Source organism: Neolamprologus brichardi, chromosome 17 (genome assembly GCF_056152115.1).
Source record: "Neolamprologus brichardi isolate AB-2024 chromosome 17, ASM5615211v1, whole genome shotgun sequence".
Lineage (NCBI taxonomy): Eukaryota > Metazoa > Chordata > Actinopteri > Cichliformes > Cichlidae > Neolamprologus > Neolamprologus brichardi.
In genome coordinates this window covers 1,864,249-1,882,431 of record NC_142120.1, presented here as the reverse complement: position 1 = coordinate 1,882,431, position 18,183 = coordinate 1,864,249, and the positions used below count along the sequence as shown (strand labels likewise).

Here is an 18,183-nt window from a genome sequence, read left to right as displayed (position 1 = left end):
AGCCAAGAACAGTGAAAGGAGGAGAGAGAAAAAACAGGGAAGAGAGGAGCACAAACATTTTCACATATTTTGGAAGTCTAAGCAGTGGATTGTGTTTGAATGGGAAACAAGTGAAGTGAACCGTGGTCAACCCTCAAGTACACAGCATGGGACCAGCAGGGGGGCAGCTCAGGTGTTTTATTGCTGAGTATCAATACAAATGTGAGAAATGTCCTTACCTACAATCGATTTTTGGACTTGTTTTGCCATCAAAACATGTTTGATGCAGGTCTTTGCTTCATTTCTAAACTCTTCTGCATCAAGCATCAGGTATCCACACAGTCTTTGCTGAAAACACAGACTTATTAGCCTCGCTGTATCTGTCCACTTTACTGTGGAATAGGTTTAAGGGATAAACTCTATTAACTCTTTCAGCATCGTTATCTCTGTTTAACCTGGAAGAAGATCTCGTCTGATGAGGTTTCCTCATTTTACTCATTGTTAAAGTTGTTTTCAATCAAAGAATAAAGACTGTAGTTTGTTTTGTAGAGACGAATTTTGCATTTTGGGCTTTAAAACAAAAGAAATATCTTCCTTTTTCTTTTTCTTGGTCATTGGAGTGTGAGTATACGGAGAAACCTAGATTTTTGTTACACCGATACAAACAGGTCTGAAAAGTCTTCTCCCGTACTAAACTGTTAGGTCAGACTCTGATACGCTGTTGTGAAGTTTCCTAATGAGGTGTTGTCTCATTATAAAACTGTCCAGTTTGGTTTGAAATGACAAACTTGTGACAGAAAACCTGATTATAAGCTGGAGGTGAAAGAACAGGGATGATAAAGTGTGATGAAGACACCAAAGAGATGCATTCTGGGACATGAAGGCATCCAGTGTTTTTGGAGCTTTGCCAGAACTGAAGTCTCAGAAATTTTGTTTTATGAGTTCTTTGCAGAAATGAGCATCAGCGTGTCTTCTTTCTAAGCCTCGAGAGTCCAAACGTGACACCATGAGCTGAAAACAAAAGTGGAAAAACTTCAAAGTGTTTGCAGTTAAACTAGACATGGTTTTAAAAAAGTCCACCAGAAGTGATGGCGATGAATATTCTGGCTCCACACTGGTCATTTGGTGCTGGAGGACTTTATTCTTGCTGGTGATTTGATGCAGTCCTTGATTTGGTCTTGTGTCCCTGAGAGGACTTCTAATTTAGCTCAGCTGGAGCTTAGAAATTGTTCTCGCAGAGTGGGGTTCAGATTAACTTCACATTGTGACAGTTCATAGGCAAAATATGGTCCCTGTTAGCAAAACAAACCCTTAGAGAAAACCCCCTCCGAGGGGGAGACTGTCAAAACCAGCGGTATGGGAGAAAGAGGGACCGAGAAGGAGAGGACAATCAAAGGCTGTTATTTTAATCTGCCCTGCCTCGGAGATTAGCCGACCACATTGTTTTAATTGTTTTAAAGGGAGGGAATGAAACGCGCTCTTATAGGGAGATCCTTGGCATAAATCTCTCAAGTTCAATAGTTTCAAAAACTTGAGCTCCTCGCATCCCCCCTCTCTCCCCTCATCCCACCTAATCCCGGCTAATACCTTTCTTTCTATTGGCTAATGGCTGAGGGGAGCCTGGGTAAACGCTTCTTAAATAGCCGTGGGTGAGAATGGTTTGGGAGAATTAAGCCCATGCCACGACAAAGAGCGCTGCTCTGCGAGGATATAAGGCCCAAATTGGACTAAAAAAACTGGACTACGGTTTACTGGCCGACCTGTGTGCATGCGTAAAGACGCACTTGGAGCTGGATCTCACGGTTCTGCTTTGGATTCGGGTATCAGGTAAAAATAAAAGAAAGGAGGAGATTTGAATAACGTCTTAACCCGGATAGCAACTTATCATTATAGTTTAGCTTCCTGGCTGCGTGATGATATCACTGAATTTACTTTTGAGCTCTAAACTGGGAGTTAAACGGCAGTCAAAACAGAAATAGCTCTAAAGCAGAAGCAGAAGTGATACCCACGAGTGCAGACGTGATCCTGGATCCGTTCACACTGATATCACTATTATCGAAAGAGGCAATTATACCGTTTTATCTACTTTGACCCGTTTACGCCCAGAACGTCAGATTCTGTTACATCAGCGTAAATAATGACGTCATTTCAGAGAAATCAGTGGCGTTTATATCAATAGAGTTTATGCTCATTCTTTCTCAGATTTGATTACAATAAAAAATAAAATTATATGGTATTTTATTAATTTATAATAAGACAAGTGTCACCGTGTTCCCATTTAATTAGTAGTTAATTCGTTTGGAGAGGAGCTGGCGGTGATGTGGAGACTTAAACTCTGGATTTTCGATTAATCTTAACTTCGCTTCGGTGGGCAGTTATTGTATCGATACCACAGTAAAGGGGAAAAAAGGCACAATCTTGAAGGTAATGAAGTCTCTCTGTTTCTTCAGGTTCAGCATGAACTCCTTGAATTTCTGCGGGACGTCCAGCGGCGGCGTGTACCCCTTCCACGGAGTTAACTCCATGCTGGTGGACCTGCGCCACCAGATGGCGGAGCAGTACCACGCATACTCCGCAGCAGGTCCCACAGTGCACACACTCACTGTGGCGGAGAGGCTGGCAGGTGGGTCAGTCACCACGGTGGGATTACTTTTTTCTTTTTCTCACAATGTACATTCATCTTCTACAGCACAGCATATATCAATAAGTTACAGTTACTTATGATCGATATGGAGCCTCAGGGAAGCAGTCTCGTTGCTGCATCAATGATTATAATGTAATCTATATAATGTAATCTTTACAAAAACATCAATATAAGTATATTTTATAGTGCTATTTTTTAAATATTTGTACAGTGTGAGAAAAAGATATGTTTGTCCAGAACAGAAAACACAGTGACCCATTTAAACATGGTGCTTAAGAATTATTCCTGGTTTAAGTGACTGTCGTTGTCCTTTTGATATTGTTGACATTTTTGTTGATCCTCTGTAAGTTGCTGAAAACTTGCCTGAAGTGATGCGCTGCTCCCATTTTCTTCCTGCCAGAGCTCATCCTCGAGGCTCGCTATGGCAACCAGCAGAAGCAGCGCCGCAGCCGCACCGCATTCACAGTGTCGCAGCTGCAGGCTCTGGAGAAAGCCTTCCAGCAGACGCAGTACCCAGATGTTGGCATGAGAGAGAGGCTGGCTGTTTGTATAAACCTGCCCGAGGCTCGCATTCAGGTGAGAGCACACCTCAAGTATAATCTTAAAATAAAAATGCATGTTTAACTTTGACTACATTAAGCTTTAATAGTGTTAAAACACCTCACTTATTTGTGGCGCATCGGTCGTCCTGTCTTCCTCATCCAGGTGTGGTTCAAGAACAGGAGGGCAAAGTTTCGTAAAGGTCAACGATGCTCCCCTCTGTCCAGAGACCAGAGTCTGGAGGAAGCTCCACATCACAGCAAAGCAGGACACGAGGACATCAAGGCTAGAGACAAACAGGACATCACCTTATCATGCGGTGACAGGAGCATCCCACCGGCGCCTCCTCCTCCTCCTGATGTGACCAAAAGCAGGGATTTAGACTCTGACATCTCACAGTGCCCCCTACGACTTCCCTCTCCTCCGCTTTTCCCCTTCATGGCAGGAGAGTGTTACAGTCACACACCTCACCAGCCAGTTGTAGGAGTGCTGTCCACTGAGCTCGCCTTCCCTCCGGTGTTCTGGCCCGTCATACAGCAGCACAGCTCCACCCTCGGGATTCCTACATTGTCACTTACAAAAAACTGTAGCGTCTCCCTTCAGACTCCTTGCTCTAGTAAAGCAGTGCAACATCCGCATCTGGGGCTGTAAGTGATGTGGACACCTGAAGCAGTCCTGTGAGAGACAAACCTGACAGCTGCTGAAAGTATACGTTTATATTCTGTGAGTTTCACCTGTCTGCATAAACGGATGTAACACTCTGTACTTTCACAGTTCATTTTTCCTAATCTGCTCAGCGCTATATAGCTTGTTACACTGCTAAGTACTAGGATTAGGGGTAGACAATTAAAAAAAATAGCAAAAGCATTTGGGAAAAGTCATTTTGTAACTGAGCACTGAAGCATAGAAATGTTAAATAAAATCACTGGCACCTGCTCTTTCTATTATTTATTTTAGACTCAGAGTTCTCTTTGAAGAGAGGATTATGGTATAGACCATAGCCAGGAAAACAGTGGAACTAGCTTGGAAAGAAAAGCAACTGGACTTCTTTAAGTTCTTTCTGAACTAAAGAAGCTTCACGGCTGAGAGGTGAAACGTCTTCAAGAAACTTAAAGAAGTCCAGTCGCTTTTCTTTCCAAGCACCTTAGACTACAATGGCCTGGGTGACTGAGAACCTACTCAGACATTTTGGAAATGAAGCTAAAACTCTGATATTTCCAGTGGTTTAAAAAAAAAGAAGCAAGTACAAACACAAGCTCACGTTGAGGTATTCATACTGTGAGGATTTTATGTAACTTTTAACTTCTGATCCAAGATTTTCAGCACTTTTCCCTCCACTACCTTTACTAGACAGTTTCAGTCACTTACATGTAAATTATCCCATAATTCAGGAAATATGTTGTAATTATTGTAAACTGTTGTAAATTGTACATACAGTTAGTAAAATTGTATATTTGTCTTTTTTTCATTAAAATATTTTAAAATCTAAGTGATGTTTGACATGAATTAATTATTAATAACAATAATTAATACCAATTATCATTATTATTATTACCATTGCGTTATTGCCTCAGTCACAACGGACCGAATAGCTTGAAGGACTTTTACAACCTAATGCATGCTTCAACTATATGTTCCCTGTTGATCTTTTTACAGACTGAAAAAGGGTTAGTACTACACTGTAAATTACAGTGTAGTATCAGTACTAGTACTTTCTAAAAGGACGGTAGTAGTAGAGCAGCTCTACACTTGCAGCATGTTAGTTTCAGTTTTACCGGTTGTGCACATGTGTCAATCAAAAGCAACCGGTCTAGTCTGGAGCACGTAGTCGGGGAGCTACGATCGCCTGATGTTTCTGGTTATTCACCAAAGCGGTTGCGCCGGTTTTCCAGCGTAGCGCTGTGTGGCGTGAGCCCGGGTGACGCTGTGCAGTTAAGGGAGGCTTAAAGAGACAACAGTGAAATCATAGCAACTTGAGGACAAGAGGCACCAGACGAGGAAGATAGCGACGAACGCAGAACCATGACTTCGACTGCGTTTCGATAGCTAACATTTAAAGGTAACGATTCTTCCGTGACAGGGCTTCATTCCCAGCGGCTGTTTTTCAAAACGCCGCAACGCAGTTTGTTAACGTGCCTGGTGTGCTAGCTTGCTAAATGACTAGCTTGAGAGCTAAGCGGTAAGAGATCCCGGGCTGCCGTTGGTGTGCATTCGCTTGTTTAGGATTAAGGAGTTGCCCGGCAGTGGTCCGGGTAATGGCTGTAGCTGTTATCTGAACTATCATAAAAGCGACATTCTGAGGTGACTCAAAGATATATATATTTATATAGTTATATTATAGTATTTTTTTCAGTCGATAATATTTGTAACAGCCTCGCTTGGGACGTTATTTTTCGGTTATTAAGCATTTACTAACTAGCCACGTATATGTAGCTCAGGAAATGTCAGTCAATGAATATTTGATTCTCTGTAAGGCTTCGACTTATTTAATTTGAATGTGTTTGCTAACACGTAGCCCGTGTTGTTGTGATACTGTGTTGTTAACAAATTGGCTAGCGTTACATCGTCGGCTGTTTTTTTTTTTTTTTTTTTTTTAAGCAGACGTTGGGCCAAGGATCGGTGTTTTTGGCAGGTACGAGCTAGGTTAGCTTAATTCAACTGTGTGACATGTTGGCTTAACTACAACTTGAAATTAAATGTTTACATTCACTTACCGTTAATTCTTAATTAAATAGTCAAGCTAGCTACGACTGAAGGATGTCAAGCTAACTCGGGCTTCCTAGCCAGCGCTACGATAGCTTCAGAATATCTGGCCTTGCCCGCCGAGCCAGCAAGTGTAATGTTACAGAGCCTTTCTTAAAGCTCATACCGACGGCATTCACTTTTTTAAAACGGCGTTTTCCATTTATCGTTCTTTATGGGGAAACAAATCGGCTAACAAGTATAGAAAGCGAGTCTTTGGGTTGTCCGAAACTAACGCTAAATGACAGCTGTTAAGACAGTAGCAACTTAGCAACTAGCTATCATTAACCTAAGCTAAAAAAGGAAGGTAAGTGACGAGGGAAAATTTGCCATTCCGGTTTGGTTACCGCTGCTCATTTGCATTTTGGGGTATTTTCTGTTGGTGTTTGTGTTCGTATTTACACGGTTTGAAACGGTCCTGCTAGTGTTATTGCTAGTTAGCTTTATGAAACTGGCCTTAGGGACATTATCTGGCTTAGGGAGGTTTCTTTTGGAGGGGGATCATTCATAAATGGACTGTCTTTGTGCTTCCAAATACCTTCTCAATACGTGAAATATGTCGCTGTTCGCTTTGTATGTTTTAACAACTCGATAGTTATGTCAAATAGCTGTCATGGGAAAAACAATGCACCACTTCCTTAAATGGGACAGACTGAAAACATGGGCAGCCTACGGAAAGTTAACCAAGACAGCAAGATACTGAGGTCATTGGTGTTTTTCAGAAATATTCCCATACTTGCCCAATGTCCTTACATCATGTTTTTATTTTAAATGTGTGGATAGTGTATCGGCCTCGGGCAGCTTGGAAAATTAAGTGCCTCACATAATGCACTCTACCATTCCAGGAGCTGCTGTCATCTTTTGGCATGCACAAGCTGATAAGTTTTACTCTGTCACATAGTGTTCATCTTATCTCGTGACTGGCAAGGCTAGTTTCGCCACAATTCCTGTAGTAAGTGTCACCATATGCAAAGCAACCTAGGTATATATATAATATAGTGCTTTGTTTTTCTCATTGTAGTCTTTGGAATGAATTCTGCATTGGCCAGAGTCACTTTGTAGTAAAGACGTATTTAAACACAAAAAATTACTCGCTCATCCCTAGCGAACTTCTATCTGGTGATACTGTTTTTTATCTTGTGATGGTCAGACACGGCTGAGCTAGCTGTGGACTAGACTGTTTCTGAATCTTTCCAATAATGTTGTCCAGTGATGCAAATGTTGTGATTAGATGAAGCATTACAGCAGTCATTGATCTGTGTAAGTGCCTTTCCATAGGAAAGAGTAGCTGCCCCGAGCTAGCGCCTGCATTACCTGCTCTCTTCAGCAGCATCTTAGATCATGGACATGACGGAGTGGCTCTGTGCAGAGACGCCTGCGTGTGGTTGTGAAAGACGACAACAAGATGGTTATTTAGCAGTATTAGCTATGTTGGTCTTCATTATAAACACACAGGATTGTTACATGGTTTCTTTTAGAATATTTTATCTGTAATTTCTCATGTCTGAGGTCAACAGTTCTCCTCGTATTGATTCCTTTATTGAATTTGCTTTGCGTCAGTCTGCATAAAGATCTCATTTCAGCCGTAGTAAGGAAGAGCCACTGTAGATATAATGTGATACTCATGCAAAAGGCTTGAGTTCGTTTGTTTTTTTCCCTGTCGAAAATGTTAATTTCATAAAGGCCCAAGTGTTGCTGGAACAAGTTGTGATTAATTTGCTAAATTTACCAGCATTTTTACCATTTTTAATTGTTTTGTAGATGGTTTGTAAAGTTATGGCAGGTACCTGCCATTGGAGAGCTTTTATTTCTGCAATTACAGTCCAAATTGTCCATCTCCAAACAAGCAAATTTCTGTTGTAAGCGTGAGTAATGATTGGGTTGTGTGTAAATGATGGCCTGGGCTCTTAGTCGAGACAATACCAAAATACATCACAACCTACGGACTGATTTCTGGCCATGTTTTTCTTTTTCAGATAACAAACCAACATCACCCCTGACTGTTTGTTCCTGCTGTCAGTGTAATTCCGGGTTGCCCGCTAAGCTGTGGCCCTGCATCATGGAGAGCGTCCAAAGTGTCACTGAAGGCTGACCAGAAGGAATGAGGCACTCCAGGAGATGTTCCCAAGTGGCCTTGTGGATGCAGTAGTTGCGTTTCTGAGTGCTTTTTTATGACTAGTGTTGCATGTGTGTCTTTGGACACATCCTAACATCACCTGCCTATTTGTCAGGCGGGGACATGATGCTCTGAGACTGGAGTGGAGAAACGCACAACAAAGAAGCCCCTCTGGTAAACGAAGAAAAAGGGAAAAAGCTGTCCAATAGGCACACAGGTCCATTCGGCTGCAGTTTTGGCTCATTTAAGTGTCTTCTGAACCGCTTCGCATTTTAACAGCAACACCTTTCCTCTGTCCTGTGAGGCGTCTCCCTCCCCCTCCCTAAAACAGTCTCCATTGTCATTGGAGTTTCTATGGTTTGCATGGCTGGAAAATAACCGTGGAGAGGCCAGGGTATCACAAGCTTATGGATTTTGACAAGAGAGGGGGCAAGGGAGAGACAGAGGAAGGGAAAAAGATGTCTAAGACAACAAGCAGCAGGACTGGACATGGGGGCAGGAGTACAGGGAGCAATTCTGGAGTTCTTATGGTTGGCCCAAACTTCCGCGTGGGTAAAAAAATTGGCTGTGGAAACTTTGGAGAACTGCGGCTGGGAAAAAATCTCTATACTAACGAATATGTGGCCATTAAGTTGGTAAGTATCTCTTGAACTATCTCTTGAAATTGAAAACAGAAACCTACTGTTCCAGGTGTCCTCAAATAACGTATTCTGATAAATCTCTATTTTGAAAAGTTATTATCTTAATTACAGCCCAGTTTCATTGTGCACTTGACTGTTTGAGAGTGAGATACACAGGAAGTAAATAAGAACAATCAGACGGGGCCCTTTTCCCACGACCTGCTCTTGTATGCTTTTGAGTCAGCTGTCCTCTGGATGAGGTGAAGAAACTGCGACTGAAAGAACATTTTTCTTAAGTGAATTTCAGTGTTTGTTTTTTTCTTTAGTAACCTTTGTCACTTCATGCACAGTAGCAATTCTTGTAAAGATCATTTTTACACTTTCTTCCCTTTCACCAATTTCTTTGTCATTAGAATAATGTTAATTCATTTGTAGGCTCTTATTAAATAATCCCACACAGGCCTTAAGCTCAGTCAGTAGTGTACTTGCTTTGTGTCAGCATGAACAGTGTTTTTTTTCCCCCCGGCAGCACTGGTTTAGTAGCTTTCAAACAGACTGTGAAAACCACATGAAATGTCAAGGCCTGTTTGTTTTCTGATTGCTTGATTCTGGGGCAGCCTGTGACAGCTCAGCCATTTCCTCAGCACTTCAACTTTTCTCTTCACCATAAATTTGTTGCCACTTATACCACTTTTATGTTTGAAATCTGTTTTTCCCCTGAAATTTGGTCAGTTTAGAAGAAGAGGTCTAACTAACATTCTAGGTAGGTGTTAATACTGAAGCTGTGGGGGCTAGGAATATGATTTATATATGATTAACGTCAACATTTCTGTCTCTGAGGGAGGTCGTTATCTCTGAATGGGTATTAACTAAAGGTTGTGCTAACCACTAGAAGGCAGAGGTTAGCAAACAGCTGTAATTGCAGTCCTCCTCTTGTCTGAAGTCTTTAATTGTGCTTGGTGCCTCTCCCCCTCTGCCTGTGAACCCTCCCATCTGTTTGGGTATTTTTATCCCCATGGTGTCCAGCTATATCTGGATCTGGCATTAGGGCTGTAACACCACTACGTGGATCTCGTGGCCACTGGACCCAACATCTCCGACTGTAAAATAACAACAGGGTGAAGTCTGCCAAAGGGCTCATCAGACCCGACTTGACTCTGTAGACTCGGGGTTATTAAGGACTTTTTTTGTTTTGTTGTTGATGTGTATTTTCATGTTGTTTTTAGAGTTAAAATGATGACTTCTGTTGCTTCCTTTCAGCTTCACTATCGTTATCTTTTGTAGGCGTACATTTTCAGCATCAGTGTTATTACTGGGCTTTTATTTATCTGATATTTTAGAAAGACACAGAAAAACAGCAACATGTAACAGTAAAATTACAATTGATGTTTTGTGTTTGCACATGTGTAGCTTTGGGTGAGTTTGTGGCCAGGTTGTGTACGTATGGGTATAGAAGAAAGGACAGACACGGGAAAGAAAAATCAGTGAATACATAAAAAAAAAAAATAAAACACACAAACACACTGCTGTTTTGTGGCATCTTAGGTTTTTCCCCAGAGATGGGAATACCCTAATAGTAGAGCCAGGATGGGTCAGGACACTTAACAGCTGGCACAGCTCTGGGCATTACTGGCGTTGACATGAAGAAGGCTTCTCCCTTCACCCAGACTGCAGATAGTTCCCCGTCCACTTGTTTCTGTCTGTCCCTGATCTCACAGCTCTCCGGGGTAACCCCGTGAGTGTCACTGCCTGTCAAGTAGGGTATCTGATTTGTCAGAGGCTGTTGCTGAGCATTTCCTGGCAGACTAAAACAAATAACAGTCCTGTTATCTATGAACATGAGTTGTATATTGTTGTTTTATCACAGATTTCATTGATCACTGTAAAAATTACAAAAACAGAAAATATGCCGTTTGTTACATGTATCAATCTGTCAATCAGTTTTCAAACAGTTCACTAATTGTTTAGTATATAAATGTCACATGAAACATATCAGATGTTCTCATGCTGCTTGTTTACTGAGCATCTGACTTAGTAACACAAATGTTACTAAATATGTGTTTAAAAAAAAAAGTAGAAATTTTTTTGCATTTGAATGGCATGAAAAAAATATTAAAGTGTGTAAAGTACTCCTTGCAGGTCTATTATAGACTAGAGCCTGATTTAATGGTGCATTTTGGACAACATCTCTTGGAGAAACTCTGATATACAGTAATGAGCAGATGAGAAAACGAAGACAGAGGGAGAGTCTGTAATATAAATTTCTTTATGCCCGGTCGAGTGAAGATTGTTGTTTTACCAAGAAACTAATAAAACTATTTTCTTGGGATAACAAATGTAATCTGGTTGACGAAAGTAGTTTTTAATCTGCTTTGTTGTAACAACCAATTTTAAATGCTAAGCTCTGAAGGATGGCATGTAATGATTAGTGAGTCTTTGGCTGGTGCTGTTGTTTGCTGAATGCTGTGTTTGGCTGGGTATTTTGGTGGCACCTCTGTGAATCAAAGTAAAAAGGTGAATGTCAGTCTCACCCTGCTTTTCCACTTAATAGCAGAGACAGAGATAGAGTTGGTATGGTATGAAAGGCCTGTGCGCTCGATCCTCTGGCAGTGGATCGAGAATTGCTTTAAACGTTGCTGCAGAGAGAAGCTGCTAAGTGCTGAAAGGTCGTCTTTGTTGGCAGGCCTTGTGGACACACAGTAGGTCAGTCTTTGGTTCAGCTGGGTGCTTTCTCACACTGGCAAGTGCCTACGTGTTGGAGGCAGGACTGTACAGACGCTGCTGTAAGTACACTGCAGGCTTCACTCCCAAGGGGAGATCCCAGAGTCTTAAAGAAACAAAACCATTAAATGTCTGCTTGCTGTTGTGGCTTACTGTACACACTAGCCACATATCAGGCTTTACTGAGAGGGTAAAGTGACACGTCATCTCCATCAGAACGTTTTCGTCTAATCCTTTCTATCCATGAGGCATTTTACAGATTTTCATTTTAATACTGCTGTCTTGATGTAGCACTCGCTCTGTCTTACCATCTGTAGTTAATTGTTTTTCGAGAGGTCTTCAACCCCCTCTCAACTACTTCCCTTAGGTTTTGCGTACATTTTTGTTAGCATGTCTACCAGTCCACTTTGAACAGACCTTTGAGTTACAATCTTTGCAGTTTGGTTTTAATTCTAATCCCTTTTGATGTAGCTGGTTGTTTATTGACAGATAGGAATGGCCTGTGATACTTTCTGCCTTCAAAACTGGTATTGCCAGTAATGAATCAAATAAATGAAGTCTCCTCTTTGTGGTCATGACTACCTTTAGCTATGACAAATGTCTGTAATATCTCCTGAACGCAGGAGGAGAGTAATAAGTAGTGTGGTGCTGATACTTATTGTACAGCCAATGCCTCCCTATAGCTCAGTGAGAGGGGGCTGATGTTGGATGGCCATCTAGGGAGATGAACACAGTAAACACAGCATCCTACTGTGCATTGTGTGCCAGCCACGTGCATGCAGAGGAGTATTTTATGTAGACGGTGCTTGTTAAAGACAGACACATTTCAGATGTGGGGGGGAACAACATTTGTTTTGAGGAACAGAAAGACACCGTAGGAATTTATAAACTAGGGCTAGTTATAGTCAAATCTACAAGTTGGATAAAGTACAAAATGTCTGATTGGTGCATGTGCTTTGCTGATGTCTCTGCCTTTTACACTTGAACACGATGCCTATCAAGAAACACTGTAAAGCTATTGTGGCGTTTTTAAAAAAAAAAATGCTCTGTTTTTTTTTCACTGTGCAAAAAGACAGAGTGCATATTGTTATTTAGGGAAATGATCTAGCTGAGTGCATTATGCAAGTTTTAGACAGCCTTATTAGATAGCTTAGTCTGACTCAAATAGCAGCAAAAAACAACCTTAATCTGTGGTAAATCTGCAGTTCCCCCATCAGCGCTAGAGTGTTTTATTATACTTTATTTATTTATTTTTGTTTATGGATGGCAAATTTGGAGTGTCACTGCTTCCTTCCTTTCCACTAAGTAACTTATACAAGCACAAACGGAGTGAGAAGCAGCATGGTTGTTGGGACTGCATTATGTTCAGGCTGCTAGACAGCCAAGTACAAACAAAAGCTCGTATCTATTTGTATGTGGCTGAGGCACTGATAATACTGAGCAGATGTTCACTCTGTTAGAAAAAAAAGTCATTTAATGTTACTTTATGTATTTCACTAAATGTTTTGCTTCCAGTGAGGACCAGTATACACTGGTAACTACAAGGGATGACCATTTTAAGCATAAATACTATCTGATACTCACTGTGAAATATTTTAGTTATTTATTTTGTGGTTTTAACAGACTTTAATATTGTGCATTTCTCACATTTATGGATTAATATTTAATATCAGCATACCACATATAATTCATCGGTCTGATATCTGGTTGTCGAAGTGTTGTTCTGTTTTTGTTGGGTAACAAATGTGTTCTTTGTGTGTTACAGAATGTAGTAGGGGTGGTAGTTTACATAAAAGTGCTGGTAAACTCCAGGATGTAGAGATTGTAGTACAACAAATAGTCTCACAAAATATTTGATCTATTAAAGAACTTGTCTGTTTGAAAATGACCATGCCTAGCATGCTCTGTGAAGGTCCAACTATAGCATGGTCGATTATATACCTTACTCCTTTTTTTTTTTTTTTTTTTTTCCAAATCCAAGTTTGAAATCATGTTTGGTGAACAGATGATTGTCTCCGGTTGACTCTTTTATGTTCTGTGGCTGAGTCACCGGTGCAGAGGCATATGAGTGAGGCAGTGTATCTGAGTGAAGCCAATCACAGTGCTGGGTCAGTCGTGATGGAAATCTGAGGGGTTGGATCCAACTCTCTTGTCTGCCTCCCACTGAATCATGATAAGCAGCTCTCGTTGCGGTCTAGTTCAGCAGCTTACACCAGCTCGCCATGAGGCAGTTGTCGAAAAACTTTGAAGGAATAAAAGCTCTATCAGCATGTTTGTCAGGAATTCAAGTGACATCTTGACGCTTTAGCTTTGGCTCTCTAGAGTGCATGCTGGGCAGACTGAGTTAAAAGATCCTTGGATGTCAACAGTATGCAAAAGCCTACCTTTAGTCAGCTAGCTAATCCTCTAATGCAGGGGTGGGCAATTCCAGGCCTCGAGGGCCGGTGTCCTGCAGGTTTTAGATCTCACCTTGGGTCAACACACCTGAATCACACGATTAGTTCATTACCAGGCCTCTGGAGAACTGCAGGAGCTAATTTAGCCATTTAAATCGGCTGTGTTGGTTCAAGGACACATCTAAAACCTGCAGGGACACCGGCCCTCGAGGCCTGGAGTTGCCCACCCCTGCTCTAATGAATCGGTAGCCGGCAGCAACACAGTGCATTCATGCAGACTCACATTTGATGTTTGTCAAGATTTTGTCACAGGCATAAAAGCTGCACAGGAATGTCTGTGTCTTAAATGTTGGTGTTTTTTATAGAAGTACATAAAACACTGACACTGCAAAATCGTGACAGCATAAAAAATAGGTTTGAATATGGTGTATGGGCGTGTGTGCCTGTGGAGCAGTGAGTGCTGTGTAATTGTAGCTTCTAAGTGCACATCCTGGTTCAAACCAAAGCACTAGTCACATTTTCCATTCAGCTGTTTCAGGAGTTACACTCGAGAGTCCATCGCCAAATTACATGCAATGTTCAATCATCACCAGTTTCTCACATTTTGCTCCTTTTTGGTCACTGCCGTGAATGCATGCTTCACCGCTCTGCCTTGACTTTCTTTACAGGATTGTAATTGAGGGGGTAAACAAGAGCCAAAATAACCAAACCAGAATCAGATGATGGTCATTTGAAAAGACCTAGAGCCAGACTGACCTCAGGTCGGTCTATTTCTGAGAGTTTGCTTTGCAAGAGAAGGGGGCAAAGCTCGAGTTCAGAGTTAAAGCTGCTCGATGCCATGTAGGAAATTCAGAAATGCCGCCGTATTGCTGGGGCTTAACAGGATCTAGGGCAAATGATTAGGAGAGGGACACTGAGTCATTTTTTGTCATGTTGACTGTAGTTAAGCTTGTCAGCTTTGAAATGAAACTACAGGCTCTTTAAATCTATTGAAAAATTTTGTCATATCAGGGAATTAAAATATAATAAGTGTAAATAAAATACAGTAAGGACTGCTGATTGTTTTCTGTTTTGCATTGCACTGTTACACACACACGTCAGGTGTGTGTGTGTGTGTGTGTGTGTGTGTGTGTGTGTGTGTGTGTGTGTGTGTGTGTGTTTAAGATGTTATAAACAATGATCAGCTGAAATTCTAGCTAGGCTTTATTTACACAACTTGTGGCTACAGTTTCAGAGTTAAACAAACAAGGCTATGCAATTCAGCGTATCAAACTTTGGCCATGACTCGGTCCCGTAAAGACAAAGGAGACTTCCTATTAAGGTTCATGTCAGTGGAACAACCCATGACTGTGTAGATCACTGCGTAATATGTTTTTCCTGCTCTGTCTGTAGCGGCTGACTTTGACGTGTTTTAAATGCGCAAAGAATTGTCAGAAGCTATAAGCCATAACCGTAATATAAAATTAGGGAAAGCAGTTTATGGTTGCAGTAAATGGCATCTTATAACCACCTCAAAGCCTGATAATAATAGATATTGAACACTAATTCCTGCTAAGGTCATCTTGAGTCTTGATAATAACATTACATGGTTGTGTTTCTCAATTCATTCAGCTGTGCCACACCTGTCACAGAGCCACTCCTTAACACAGGCAGTAATTCAGTTGGAATATAGTGTACATGGGTCAGAGGCCACCACTCCTTTACTGTACTCGTGTGCATAAAGAAGTGTTTCTTGTCCTTGTCCGTAATGTTCTTCTTCACCTCTTACATTTAAAAAAAAAAAATCTTTCTAAGGAAGAAGATTCTTTGGGATGAAATGAATGTCTAAATCTGGCTGATCCCAGCACTTCCTGATTGCTGCACTCGGTTTTGGGAAACAGCTGATGATTCCATCTGGGCATGTTAAATTTGAGCTGAAACAGGAGAAGAGCTGGCCACCGGCCAGCTGTTGCCCTCGAACACCGCTGACTTCTTAAAACCACCTTCTAACCTCTAGCTTGAATTGAGAGAATCTAAGCACACCTCAGCCATTTGTCTGAGGCTTACAGTGGTCCATTAGCACAAGTAAAGTGAGTGTGATGGCTTGGAAGTAAAGATGCACTCTGTTGACATTTGTGTTCCTCTGTCTAAGATGAGATGAGTCACATTGTCAGTTTCATATTTTGAAATGGTTTACTGGGAGCCAAGCAAAGGTCAGCATCTATTCTGAGCCTTATGCATAATGCTGGGTCTGGTCCCTGGACATAGGCATACATATGCAATGTCATCGTGGCTGAACAACAGATATTTATTTATGAATTACATTACATCCGTGCAGCTGTTGCTTCATCAGTCAATTTTAAGTGTATGATAGTGTTCACGGGGGTCAAGGCACAATCTCTTTTATTTAATGAATATGACATGATACGTCTTTGCAGCTGAATATGTCAGCTGTAAAAATAATTGTTTAACACCATATAACTGGTGTTCAAAATTAATTTGGTTACAAATATTTATTTTAAATCTAAATTTATTGTAAGTTGATGCTACATGTGCAACCAAAACAACTTACTGTCTTTTTTGGTGATTTCAGCTATAATTTTATTTTATTATGCTGTAATCTGGTGGTTGTTACTTTACCCAGTCCCTGAGGCCAGAACTGATGTTTCTCGGCTGTGTGGAAATGGAGATCAGATTTAGCCCAGATGACATCATATGCAGATGGTTAATCCCAGGTTGTGTGGTGCTGATGGTCTGCTCTGTCTACAAGTCTTTGGAGTCCATGAAAAGTTATAATGCAGAAACCAGCAAATGATCGCTGATGACATAATTGTATATTTGTACAAGCTTCAAGTGTTTTGCTCTTAAGGGTCATCCTTCAAATGGCATGTAACATTTAAACTGTGCCATTCGCAGGCTGTTGTAGCTGCAGGATTTGAGGCTCTAAGGGATGTTTTTGTGTTGATATCAACAAGTCTGTAACCTTTTTAGTGTTGAGCTGCAGCTAGTAGTCATTTATAGCTGTTTCAGTTCCCATCTTACCCATTATAGTGTGTCTTCAGTAGTTAGACTGAAGACACCCTATAATGAAGCTGCTTCAGTGTTGTGTCTGAATGGCTGTCATGCTTTTGGAAAATCTACTCCTATTTCTTGCTTGTGAAGTTGTTTATAAGGATTTGGTTTGTCACTAAGAGATAAAGCTGTCACAATCTACAGCTCTGGGTTAGTTTCCTTTCTTTATTTAGGGTTTAGTATCATAAATTTAACAGCTTAGATGTAATGTCAGCAGCAAACTATTGTGCGGCCTTTTTAACACACACACAGAGTACACCAGTCAGCCAGGAGAACTACAATCAGGGAAAGATAAATGAAACAACACTGCTAACACCTTTAGGGTGCTTCCAGTATGCTGTGATTATTAATTTAACGTGGTCCACTGATGAACAGTTGTTGAGTTGGCAGCTGGCTCAATGGTGCCAAGGCTCCCTGATGTGTGTGGGGAGGAAAGGCCTGGCCCATGTGTTCTGATCCCACAGAGCTGGCCATTGATTAATCAGAAGCTCAGGGTTCAGTTTCCTGGGGTTCAACTAGGCCAAGGTCCTGAAGCACTTTGAGTGGCCAGTAAGAGTAAGACACTAAAACTGACTGTTTTCTGTATATTAAGTCTTTCTTTTGTTCTAACTTTAGGAATGTGCCTAATAAAGCCCTGTATTTTGTTACTCCACTAAAGATAGCATAGCACCTTTGTGCCCTTTTAAACACACAAAATGTTCCCATCACCTGACCATTAACCCATCAGAAAGAATCTAGAGCAGAAAACTGCTGCTGGTCTGACAGGCATATATTGATGTGAACTTCTGTTATTTTGCTAGACTGTGAATATGAATTGTGGTCCGAGCTGTCGCAGAGTCTGTATGCCACGTGAGTCCAGTAAACCTGAAGGGCTGTTTGGGGGCTCTGTCTTTAAATGCTGGTGTCACTTCTAATGTGGGTTCCTTGGTCCTCATATATAATATAGATTGAGTGTGTACAGGGGTGTTGGTGTGTGGGTGGGTGGGGTGAAGGACCCTTTTCAATCTGTGGATCAGCTGAGTATACATTTAAGACAATGAAAACCTACTATTGTTATTCCTTCCACCATAGTGCTTTTGCCCTGCCCAGTCACGCTACAGGATAGCTCCCATTCTGAGCATGCACAGTAAGCCCAGGAAGCAGATTTGAAAAGAAAAAATCAGATTTGTGCAGGAAGCTGAGAAGAATCCTTGTCATATACAGAGATGTTACATCAGTCATTTGTAGCTCGGCCCTGGTCATTCACACAACCATAGCTTAGCCCATCTGCTGGGAATAGAGATGACTCTTAAGTACGTAAAGCTGCCATAAGCCTCTGTTTCCTATTGTAAGCTGTTTTAAAGGGTCCTGCGGGTTGGTGCCATCTGTTTTTGC

The 18,183-nt window shown here is 41.3% G+C and overlaps 2 protein-coding genes and 1 long non-coding RNA gene across 9 annotated transcripts in view; 2 read left to right on the top strand and 1 right to left on the bottom strand.

Moving 5' to 3' along the window:
• Positions 1-1,664: 1,664 nt before the first annotated feature.
• dmbx2 (diencephalon/mesencephalon homeobox 2) lies at positions 1,665-4,549 on the top strand. Its single transcript, XM_006799778.3, has 4 exons — positions 1,665-1,806; positions 2,430-2,602; positions 3,024-3,199; positions 3,329-4,549. The coding sequence occupies exons 1-4, from the start codon at positions 1,748-1,750 to the stop codon at positions 3,812-3,814; spliced, it is 894 nt and encodes a 297-aa protein (XP_006799841.3). The 5' UTR covers positions 1,665-1,747; the 3' UTR covers positions 3,815-4,549.
• On the bottom strand, positions 3,263-6,252 carry LOC118454835 (uncharacterized). The gene is made up of 3 exons (XR_004843909.1): positions 5,878-6,252; positions 3,630-3,838; positions 3,263-3,518 (listed from the first exon to the last, which is right to left on the bottom strand). It is a non-coding gene; the product is annotated as an uncharacterized LOC118454835 (long non-coding RNA).
• The window catches only part of csnk1g2b (casein kinase 1, gamma 2b), a 34,612-nt gene continuing 21,476 nt past the window's right edge, over positions 5,048-18,183 (top strand). For 2 of the 7 annotated variants that reach the window (XM_035911535.2, XM_006799718.3), the window contains exons 1-2: positions 5,053-5,222; positions 7,882-8,656. In XM_035911535.2, coding sequence (XP_035767428.1) covers positions 8,429-8,656 — 228 coding nt within the window. In that variant the 5' untranslated portion in view covers positions 5,053-5,222; positions 7,882-8,428. Of the gene's footprint in view, positions 5,223-5,321; positions 5,465-5,696; positions 5,796-6,122; positions 6,213-7,881; positions 8,657-18,183 lie in introns of those variants that run through there. The other 5 variants (XM_035911536.2, XM_006799721.3, XM_006799717.3 and 2 more) reach the window with 5 other exon arrangements.

Bases quoted from the DNA above. Each gene is read 5' to 3' on its own strand.
- dmbx2 (XM_006799778.3), top strand. From the start codon at position 1,748: ATGCGTAAAGACGCACTTGGAGCTGGATCTCACGGTTCTGCTTTGGAT. The intron at 1,807-2,429 runs GTAAAAATAAAA...CTGTTTCTTCAG, and splicing joins GCTTTGGATTCGGGTATCAG to GTTCAGCATGAACTCCTTGA. The intron at 3,200-3,328 runs GTGAGAGCACAC...TTCCTCATCCAG, and splicing joins TGCCCGAGGCTCGCATTCAG to GTGTGGTTCAAGAACAGGAG.